The sequence below is a fragment of the Bombyx mori genome, chromosome 1 (genome assembly GCF_030269925.1).
Source record: "Bombyx mori chromosome 1, ASM3026992v2".
Classification (NCBI taxonomy): Eukaryota; Metazoa; Arthropoda; class Insecta; order Lepidoptera; family Bombycidae; genus Bombyx; species Bombyx mori.
In genome coordinates, this window is record NC_085107.1 from 4913499 (window position 1) to 4926017 (window position 12519).

General features: G+C 33.6%; 1 protein-coding gene across 4 annotated transcripts in view; it reads right to left on the reverse strand.

The window, feature by feature from the left end:
* The window catches only part of nwk (nervous wreck), a 97775-nt gene that overhangs the window by 46894 nt on the left and 38362 nt on the right, over nucleotides 1-12519 (reverse strand). For all 4 annotated transcript variants that reach the window (NM_001246207.1, XM_038013187.2, XM_021352271.3 and 1 more), the window contains 1 exon segment: nucleotides 9619-9704. In NM_001246207.1, coding sequence (NP_001233136.1) covers nucleotides 9619-9704 — 86 coding nt within the window.

Consider the following 12519-nt stretch of genomic DNA (forward strand, 5'->3'; position numbering starts at 1 on the left):
TGTTTTTATACTTATTGATCTAAAATTTATACTCTACCGAGTATCCCATTAGACGTTTGAAATAGACTGAAAGATAACCACGATTTCATAAATGAGCATGTAATTTTTTCATTAAGTAATAGTGACAGTTTCATGATTTGTTTAACGTGATTTTTTTTTTGGATTATTATTTTTTATGTATTCATTTGATTTATTATGCGAATTTATTTATTACTTAAAATTTATTGCTTAAGAAAGTTCAATTTCAATAAACGAATTATATTTTGAGAAGACATGATTATGTACTTATTAATCATTTCAGAAAGCCATGTTATCGTTGTTTGCTTAATAAGAATTAATTTCACTGTTTAGTATTGTCGCGGCGCCTGACTCGTTTAGCACAGCAAGCTAGCCAAAACGTCATACCAGAACATTTACTACTACCGGCACCGCGCGCTAACAGCATTCAACAATATTCTTAAGATACCTCACGATAATCATTATTGGCACAAGATCCTTCCTTTTCGAGAAAGGTCACATTCATACATTCATCGCAGAACAATCACGACTAAACCATTGTAAATTGTAATTAAAGCAATTAGCAAGCATTCAATTGGTTTTATTATAGAAACAGTGTCTCGCGTAGACAGTATAGTATAGGAAGTCTATAAATAAATGTTGAATTAAACTAGTCGCTAAGGTTTTTGTTTACAATGAAAGCGACATTAGCATTTATCGTTGCACCGCTAGTACCTGCGTATTGTAACCCAGCGTGAATACTGTAAACATCCTAGCCATAGAGTCGAAATCTCAATTGTATTCTGCAATGACTGCCTCATTATGCAAAGATCGCTTGGCGACATATATAGCTATAATACCTGTGCAACTAAACTACCCGCGCGATCTTGTATTAAGTATTAAAAGCTTTTAAATATAACGACTCCTAGGTACCTGGTATACTGGTGGTAGGACCTTTTGTGAGTCCGCACGGGTAGGTACCACCGCCCCGCCGATTTCTGCCGTGGAGCAGTAATGCGTTTCGGTTTGAAGGGTGGGGCAGCCGTTGTAACTATACTGAGACCTTAGAACTTATATCTCAAGGTGTGTGACGCATTTACCTTGTAGATGTCTATGGGCTCCAGTAACCACTTAAAACCAGGTGGGTTGTGAGTTCGTCCACACATCTAAGCAATAAAAAAAAAGTGGTACTAAAGAGTAGGATATCCGTGTGTAGGCGGTACAACCAATGGTCAACCTCATCAATAATGCATGAGCCCACGGTCATTGCAGTCCATTGAATCGCGGTCCTTGCACTCAAAGGAAATACCTGTACCTATAAATATCAATACTAGTGTACGAAAATTGAATTCGTATCGATCTACGTTCTTGGCAAAAAATTTAACTAGGTTTTGAAGAAATAAACGGAGAAACACACATAATTAGAGACCCTTTAAATCTTTAAAATTTTAACCATAAAGCATTTGTAAAGTTGGACATTTTTTTTTAAATAAACACATTTTAGATAAAATATTGAAAGTAAATTACGATCCTTCTAATGTTAAGTAGTTTTCAAATTGAATGGATATAATAAGTAATCACTGCTGTTCTTGTTGAAAAATAAAATATCATTAAAGCAAACTTTGTAACAAGATTGTATGATTGACTTTCCTTCAGTTCTCCTTCAAACGTCAGTGAAACGACGACTAAGTAGCCTTTTGAATAGCGAAACATATCATATGTAAGAAGAGATATGATATGTTTTAGAAAGAAATGTATATATCACAGACTGGCAAAATATAGCCAGAATAGATATTCATCATTTCATAATCATCAGCATTTAATTTCTTCGAGCATTTGATTTTATATTTATATTATTTAAATAGTATATACGAAATAATATTTAAACAAAACCCATTTATGGCAATTAAATTTACTATATTTTCCATTCCAAACTAAAAATCTATGTAATAACGGTTAGTACAAATATTCTAGACATTTCTATAGCGAAGCAGTCATGCGTTAAAACCTGAAGGTAGAAGCAGCCGCTATACGATAAAATAAGGACTTAAATTTCGTGTCTCAGGACAGCATTTACTTTATAATTTCTAGAGCAGTGAGCTTGTTTACCCATTTAACGCAATAAAATTAATAATCAACATATTAAAAGAGGTACAAGCAAATTAAGATATTGTCTGAGCGCTCTACCAAGCTCAAGGGAGAAAAGGGGTAGATATTTTAGTCATCATATTAATAAATCTGATAGATCTGATAAGACTGAAAATGTTATGCTACTTTTAAAGAGAAACGCATTTACGTTCGTGTCTGAGGATATCTGAGGATTGGAAAACCACGACCGCCATTGTGAATGTCGCCAATCACCTTGAGACATGAGATCGAAGTCTCAATTGGGTCGTATAACGGCAGCTCTATCCTTCGGACTGAAACGAATGTCAGATTCGCGGCAGAAATAGGCAGGATAGTGTCTTTTGAGAATATAGCTTACCACAAAAATGTTACATAGATTTGTAAATTTTTTTAGGGATTACTTTTATCACAGAATCATAATAGTGTACTTCAAAGATAGCATCCAAATCTAAATAAGTAAATAAAACGATAATAAATCATTAACATTAATTTAATAATAATTTAATTTACAAATAAACCAAAACTCTAGTGTGATTTAATATCCTTTCTGAATACCATTCATTCCGAAAATAAACTGGTATATAATTCAATAAAGCCGTCAAATTACAAGCTAGACTGAATTCACTTCGTTTTGGGCCATCTGTGTGGGTGTTTTATAGGCTGAGAAATCATATTTCACTATTCAATTAACGATTCAGCGAATCACGATTTTATTTAACACAATACATAAGCCGTATGTTGCATATCGACAGAAATGATCCATAGTCAAGATTTTTGTTTTTTATTATATCTCCATCATTTTTATACATTTTGTTAATTTATAATTAAGGGCAAGATACAAGGAAAAATGAGTGTAGAAAGAGAGAGAGAGTGAATATCGTGGATTCACAACCTGCGCCATTGTTTTAATAAAAATACTCTTTCTTTTGTATAAAGCTGTTTTGTTCGAGACTCGAGATGTTAGAAAACTTAAAAAAAACCTTGTTAACCTGGTTTTGAGCCCAAACTTACTGCCTGATCGGTTGCTGTACAGACGATCTGGGTTTACGTTATTCTGCCTTTCTTCTGTCACTACTAACTTTTCCATCATAGGTCTGTAGAGTACTATCTTATTTACTACTATTGTATCTCTGATATCTTTCACGAAATTCTCGTAGTTTTAACTTAGAAGTTCAAATAAGAAGGAACTTTAGAAAAATACGATGCACAAGTTAATTCCCATAAGAAATTGCGTATGTACATATATCCGAGATTTAAATCATGCGGTGTACTATAAACGAATGTAGGTACAATATTTAAGAACTGCAGAAGAGAGTGGGTAGTTTGCTTAACACTAATCATTTAATTACTTTAATTACTAGAGGATGACCGAGCTTTACTCGTTTTTTGTTTTTTTTTTTTTTGATAAATTATTTATTTAGAAATTATAATATATTTAGATACGAATTACGCATCTTATATTATATTATTTGTTGTTTTCTTTCAATTAAAATAAATTAGTTTATGTTTAAGTTGATTATCGATAAATTTGATTATTGGAAACACGAATAAAACAACATTTTCTGAAAATAAATCGTAGCTAGATCGATTTATCGCCCCCAAAATCACCTGTATACTAAATTTTATGAAAATCGTTAGAGCCGTTTCCGAGATTCAGATTACATACAAGAATTGCTCGTTTAAATATATAAGATATATAATATATTGTCATTATTACACTACCGTCTACTCGTACTCGTATCTTGAATATTGGTGGTAAGAAATACCGTGAAACCGCGCAGGGATTCCTGCCTCAAAGCAATCTGGAGCGTGTCTAGTTAAGGAGATGCCTAAATCCTTATTCCAATGCGACAGGATCTGCTTCAAAGTAATCTGGAGCGTGTCTAGTTAAGGAGACGCCTGAAGCCTTATTCCAATGTAACAGGGTCTGTTTCTGTTCTATTTCTAAAACCGAAATCGACGACGTAAGGTTTTTGGTGAACTAGAGATCGCTGAACATCAGGAGAAACGTGAACTCATTAGCATATCAATGGAACAAAAGTTATAGCCCAATATAATATTTCGAACCTAGTTTGCAAACTTTATTGATCAAAATACAAACCTGTGTAGTGAAATTTATTTCCGACGATGATAATAAAAGAGAATGAAAATAGAATGTACAATTAAAATAACGAGAGGACTTAAATGTCTTAATTCAGTTGTCGCCTCCGGAAATGCAAAAAACGTTTTTAAAATAACTGCAAGCGATACTGTTCTAATATTCTTATTGTATTTTTTCTCTTTTGAAAGACTAGAAGATTCTTTTTGTGTTTTTTTTTTAAGTCTTCTTTCTTTTCAGATCAAAAGTTAAAATGGATTGTCACGAAGCACTTCAAAGTTAGCTTTCATACTTCAACTAATTAACAGCTTCCTCTGGCCCCGCCTGGACTTGATTACATTTTATAGTTATTGAATTTTTTTATGCTTTCACTAACTAATTTAATTCTGAAACTGATCTGACTGACTGATCGAACTGACGTAGGTTCGATTATTGGTTTATCGCGGAGTATGCGTTCTTTGATGTTTTTGCTTCTCATCACAAGTGATGGTATGAAAAACCTATGAACGATGAGCTATAGAGAAAAAAAAATAACTTCGCTCTGAACCAGCAACGAACTTTAAGAGAAATTTTGACTCTCGTCCCCGCAAAGCGTTACATATTAAGGGTTAAATAGAATTATATTCGTATCTATGGAAATCACCCGGTACACATTCACCACGACATCTCTCGCTCTCCAAAATGGAATTTGAATACGTCAATTTTAAAGTTTCAATAAATTCAAAGAATTAAAAATTATAAATTATTCTTAAAATATACTTAAAATATTTCTGAATAATTTTTTTTTGTAATATTATTCTACAATCATCGTATTAATAAACCAGCAAAGCTTTCAGTCACAATAACTTAGCAATACTCTCCCTCGGTCGCGTAGTATGTAAATTATTGTAGCGTGTGCTACATGAAAGCTACGTAGTTTCGTAGTACGTGCTACAGACTAAAACATTGTTCATGAATGAAGACATTCAAAGTTATACACACCAACCAAGGGACAGTTACAATCCTGGTTTCCCGTACAAGAATTTATACGACGAATTTGTGTCGTCATAAGAGTCATAAAGTCGGATATCCACGATTCAACACTATCCTTATTATTAAATGTTGATGCGTTATCTGATTAAGTTAGTTAATAAATTAGAGGTCAAGGAAAAACCAAAATCTGTGTACAAGCAATCCTAGAACAATCATCGACTCTGTGTAGTCCAGGGACCTATTGGAACACTCCACATCTTTTTTCATCGTTGTTGTAAAAGGTAACTAAACTAAAGTAGTGCGATCGTAAACCGACATTTACTGGTGCTAGGGTGTATCGTAAGCCCGTGCGTTACTGTAAGCGGTTGAGATTTCGACTTCATGTCTTAAGGTAGACCTAAATCATAAGACCAGATGAGTCATGACCTATAATTTTTTTTATTGCCCTTGTAAGGAGACGAGCCCTCTGATGGTGAATGGTTACCGTCGCCCATAAACGTCAGCAATGCCAGGGGCAGGGCCAAGCCCCCGCCTACCGCTTAAAACGTAACCATCTAAGAAAAAAAAAAGAATTCTTTAGCGTCTAATCGAGATTTAGAATATCATGAATTATATCAATCCTAACTATTGGTATGTAAATAAGTTTAAAAATAACTAAAAGAAATGAAACCGAAGCGAATGTATGCATGGCTAATAAGAGATAATTCGAATTATGAAAATTGTGAAAAATTCAGAAAATATTTGTTTACAGCTTCACTCTCGGCTTTGGTAATAATCTTCTAAAACATTTAACCTACACTCAACAATTTTTTTCAAGATCTAAGGAGCGAAACAACAAGTGTTCTGTGCCCATGACCTCAAAATATTACGTGGAACTTAATGTTTCCACATTATACCAACGTTGAAATAATAATATGTCCTGGATCGTCCACCGCCCTAAATTATTCATAGCATATCGATGAGTTGAAGTCTCGGACCGGCTTAATGGTCCCTGAAATGTCGTGATAATAGTATCGGTGTTATAATATTATCAATTAGGTAGCGTAGTCTTTTTTTAATTTTGTTAATTATAAACTGGCCACAATCCGTAAGGTTTTATCAAATCTCAGTAAGAGGTTCGGTTATTTTTCACAGTGGCTATCCCACCCTTGAGATCAGAATGCATAGCTGATTCGAATAGGAGCAGACGAAATACGTTCTACCGTCTTCTGATATGACAATAGTCTATGGATGAAGTAATAAGTATACTAATATTAATACGTGAAGCAAAAACTTTGTACCCCTTTTTACGGAAATTGCGTGGACGGAGGAGTGTGAAATTTCCCACACTTATAGAGAATCTAGGGAAGGAGTGCAGAATGCTATTTTTTTTTTTACATTAACAATACCTTAAACAACAATAAAAGCATTACACACACTGCCACATATTTGACACACACACTTAAATAATTTATACTATTTGTTTACTGTCAACCTTTTGTTATTTAAAGTCTGTGGTCTAATTGAGAATAGGTTAATACTGTTTGTCTTTATTAATAAGTGTATGTAGTCTTGGCGAAATATGTTATTGAAGAAGTATAATAATAGTCTTTGACAATAGAATCTTAATAGTGTACAAACTTATAATTTTAATTAATTATAGGCGAATTTCGACTACCGGGGGACCACTAGTAAGTACTAATAAGGCGCTTGCATGAGACCTCAGTTTACTGGAGCTATTATCATTTGTTTTCCATCATTATTGCGTAGAAGCTTATTTTTATTGCAGCATACGGCCCAACTAATGGTTGGGTTGGTTAGGGGCGTTCACAGACGGTCTTCACGGCAGAGGCCTAGTCAAGTCACAACCGCGTCCATCCTTCCTTTAGTTAGTGTCTTGCAGTTACTTTCCTCATCTACTTTAATTTTATACATTAAGCATTAGAAGTGACCTTCTTTAGCTAAATTTAGGAATCTTTGTTTAAACGACATTATTGAAGTTCTCTGGATTTATTGAAATAATGCCGTCTTCGCTTGCAAATATATGCATCGCCTAGTTCTATTGGTGCTCACTAGTTTAAATGTCGTTACAATACAAGAAGCTATTTGCGAGATTAAAAGTTATGTGTATAAGTTGACACTTATGTCATATTACGGCACATTTAGCGGCCGTCTGGTGTAGTGGTAACTGACATAGTCACTACACAAGGGGGTTGCGGGTTCGAATCCCGCCAAGGGAAGATATTTGTATGATAAATATAAAATGGGTTATGGATGTATATTAAATATATTATTATGTATGTGTATAATAAAAATCTTACATTTACAATTTCCGTTATCTGGTACCTGTAACACAAGTTCTTTACGAACTTAGTACGGGACCACTTAACGTGGCGTTAGTAAATATTTATATATTTATTTGATTTATTTATTTATTTATTATTATTTAATTTTATTTACTTCCAAATTGTTTATAAAAAGTGAATAATAATAATGCAGGTCGTGAAAAAAAAAATCACAGTCTTAAAATTTTCAACTATTCCGTATTCATGGAATATGTAAAGAAAAAACCTTTTACACTTTCCGGTACATTGTGCGCACCGGACATTGTGTGATTTGGTATAGTTAAACTTAGTATGAAGGATGAGTGCACAAAAATATCTGAAGATAAATCTTAATTGTTGAACACGTTGAGCGAACAATTTTGACACAATTAAAGATGCAGAGATAATCCATACGGTGTACTTAATTCAAAATCCTGTACCTGTGATACATGGATAGATCTTTAAAAATGTTCAAATTTAATTAATCATGGTCAGATTTCAACTCCTGACTACTAGCAGCTCCTAATAGAAACATGGCATTCGTAAAATATTCTCAGACGCAGTTAATATTTGATTTGACATTGTCTATCGACATTTGATGTATCCAGTAATTACTAAATTATTTGTCAAGCGAAATATGTCGACTATTGTTTGAGACGATGATATTTACCTTGTAACATTTACAATGTTCAGTTAAATTACGGACAGCAGTAATGTTTCTTATTCTCTCCGTCTACTCATAATTGAATACTGATCTGTATTTTATACGATTCTATTGAGTACAAAAAATTCATTCGGAGGCACTGAACCAAGTTTTACACAGAGTTCTTAAAAGGATTCTCGATGAAATACCACAATAACTTCCGAGAGCTATTGGGCTCTGTACAAGAATTCCGCTCTAATACTGCTATCATATCACACGACGATTCCACACGAGTGCGCTGCATCGGCTCACGTACTCCGAACGAAACCATTCAGAGAATCCAAAGCCGGATGCACCGAGAATACCTCGAACCTTCAATACGTCGAAATTCAGGCTTCAGCTTTAAAATTTTCCCGCAAAACTCGTATTCAACAAGAAATACAATAGATCAAACAATGAAAGTTTCTAATTCGTGAATCAGATTATTACTTCAAATAGCCGTTTAAATTGACATATCTGTTGGGAGTTTTGTTAGTATTCTCCCAAAAGTTAAATTATGAATGTTGGAAACAATTAGGCTTTGGAGTCGAACAATCAACGTCGTGAATAGTTTAGCCACAATGGAACTAAATTTAAGACTAAGGACATACAAATTACACATAATTCCGACGTACGGATATTAACAAAAGCATGATGAAACAATTAGGTAGGTTCATCTTCATTAATCTACGTGTGTTTTTTATTGTTACATGTTGTTTGTGAATTCTTATACTATGACAGGCGTTCATAATATATTTAAAAAAAAAACTTTTGCGTCAAGTAACCATCCATTTTACAATACAACATATATAGCATACATTTCTAAACAAATCTGCTCGCCTAAAGCATGAACCAAATGGCGGTATTCACGTGGCGATGTCTATAGGCTCCGGTACAAACTTAACAACTGAGTATTTACTGGTGGGAGGACCTCTTGTGAGTCCGCACGGGTAGGTATCACCACCCTGCCTAATTCTGCCGTGAAGCAGTAATGCGTTTCGGTTTGAAGGGTAGGGCAGCCGTTGTAACTATACTTGAGACTTTAGAACTTATATCTCAAGGTGGGTGGCGCATATACGTTGTAGATGTCTATGGGCGACAGTAACCACTTAACATCAGGTGAGCTGTGAGCTCGTCCACCCATCAAAGCAATAAAAAAAAAACCTGAACATGTGCGCCTATCTAAACAATAAATAAAAAAGAGGCAACTTCTATTTTATTATTTAATATATTAAGCTTTATTTTCTCGTTTGATTCGAGCTATACTTAGAAAACATGTGCGATACAAAAACCAATTAAAGGAAGCGTACTCATTAACACATCAGTAAGGTTCGTGAGTATGGCGATGTGGGAAATTCTGTTACAGTCCCGGGTGCACGAACACAACGCCACCGTTATCCATTAATTGAATTGCTAGCTGTAAATAACTCTGTACTGACCATTTCTCCTCCGCACCGTCGACCTTTATGTCTGGAATGTTCGGTATCTTCCTGTTCAGATAAGCCGAGGATATTTTCAAGAGAGCCTGCGAACAAACAGATGGTCAGAGTTACGACTTAAATATTTATTGTTGCGGTGTTGCGTCTCCGAGAATCATCCTGCAAACAGTATGTAGCGAATCTCTATATATTCGCTATTGCGATTGAGTTATAAGACACGATGTAACTAACTTCAGCAGTAATATAATTAAATCAACAGCGGTAACAATATATTCACTCAAGTTTGGAGCACTGTACCTACCGATAGCGTGGTTATTTATAAGTCTATACAACCTAAGTGTATTTTTATAGAGACAGAAAATTACGGGAGTTTAAGTGAAATAGTTTATTATTTATTATCTTAAAAATTATAAGTTTAACAAAAACCAACCAAACCCTGATTTTATTGATTCATCAATTTTCTTACAATTTAATAATTACCTATACTTAAATATCGTGGACGGCTCAGGCTCCTAATTTTCCAATTTATATAACAAAATTTTGTATTGACTACGGATTTAACAGGGGAAGCAAAATCATTATAATATAGTTGACATACCGACTCTTTTTATAACAAGTCTTATCTTAGTTCTTATAATAAGAGTTATATCTTGTTTTTCTTCGAACATCACTTAATTTATCGTAGTTTCATGTCCGAACTCTGTGAAGCTCTTACTGTGTAATATATTACCACAAGAACTATCGGTAAGCTATAACATTATATGCTATGCTTGTTATCATACAACATTTTATGATGGTTTTGGTACGACATCGATACAACTCACAAACATACGTAGTCACTTTTCTCTTCAATGAAAATATGTAATGATCACGTCTAATAGTACTAAACGCTGTTTTGCACAAAGCATTCCACGAAGAGGCTCGAATAGGGGAAAGTTAATATTCGTTAATCGTTTTGCCTTCAGTAATAAGTTTTCTTAATTATCTCTGGATGGATTTTTATTAGTTCACTAATTACTAGTTTTTTATTACTAAGTAATTCACACACATGTCGAAGTCGATAATCGTACAAAGTACAATGAATCAAAAAATCCCGCCTCTAGAATCAAAAAAAATATATCGGCGCGTGGCGATCAGTTCTAAGATGTATTCAAATTGAAATCGACCATATAAATGTCGACAACGCGATTAGTTTGAAGAACTAAGATAACAGTAAGCTATAAAGTTAGCTTCGCTCTATTTGAGCAGAGATAAATAACAATTCCTACGCAAATGATTCGATAGCGGAGGGATTTTAACAAATATACATTTATATAATTGGAACTTGAACAAACACATAGGAACTTTTTTACGCGATTATGCGGAGGCAATGGATAAGTATTAAAACTATTAACCGGTTTACTTTTTTGTGTAAATATATTGAATCGCGAAAAAAAATATTCTAAATATTTAAAAAGAAATATTTAATCTGTATAAATCTATGTATAAAATTCTTTTAAACGTTGAATATAAATGATTTACATTATTTCATGTTATTATCTCGCGAGGTCACTTTTTTGTTTCCCACGATTACAATTGCCTTGTTTTAACATTGCCGTCAGCACCAAACACATCTACAGCCAACAAGTGGTCAACTAAAGTGGTCATTGCCATCATGCGATACTATTATAATGCTAGTAGAACACAGCAGACCCTTTTGAAATAATTTCTAGCGTTTTTAAAATGCAGTATATCTCAAATAATAACTTTATTATAATGTCTAATTTATATTATATTTGTTACTAGCTGACCCGGCAGACTTCGTAGTGCCTCAATCGATAAATAAAAGATCTAAACTTTTGTATTAAATAAACTTAAAACAAACAAAAGGAATCCGTCCGACGGGGTTACACATCAAAGGAAAAACAAAATTATTATTTATATTTAATTCCGAGCATTTTCATATTTATCTACCCTTTAAACCTTCTCTGGACTTTCACAAATAATTCAAGATCAACATTAGCCAAATTGGTCCAGCCGCTCTCGAGTTTTAGCGAGATTAACGAACAGCAATTCATTTTTATATACCTATATATAGATTCTTATTGTCACATGTTATAGTCTTTTAACTAGTGGATCGATAGTACTTCTGTGAACAGGCTATAAATAGACATAAACGAGTACGTGCTAAAGGGAAAAACGATCTCGAAAATTCTAAGAGAAGATTATGCATATTTGAGATGAGGTTCACGTCATCATTTTCCACTTGACCCCACTGACACTTTCGTTGGATGATTTTGAACGTGAACTGCTAACCTCGAATGTAGTGAAAGAGACTTCTTAAAGAATAAACAGCTCCGAGTTCTAGGGCATCTGTGCAATCATAGAAGCCTAGTTACTATGTTGTTGGAATAAGAACTAAAATGCCATGTTAGTAATGTTTTCGCGCACGTGCATAGATGTCAGTATCTATGAGTCTCGTTTTCTTTAGCACATGAATTTATATTCACACTTACATAGCCTCAGAAATATATTGGAATTTTCATTAGTATTGTACAATGAACGATGCAAATTACTTACAATAAAATAGAACGTAAAATCGTTTGTTTTAGTTTCAATGAAAAAATAAATACATTTCGGCTCCGTTTTAATAAAAAAGTCTAAAATATAATTTTAAAGACATTTCAATTATTATTTTTAAAAGGATATTATAAACCGATTCATTTCTGAACCTTAATCTTATCGTAAATAATAAAAAAACAGGCAAAAGAAAAATGAACTCACGGGCGCACCGCAACTTCAGCCATAAGCTGCTTAGGCGATGTTTACTTGTCTATAATTACTTCGAATTTTATATAATTCTACGTTTCAAGTTGATCCTCTCAACTTATAAAGCTTAATTACATTTCATTTTCTTTTTAT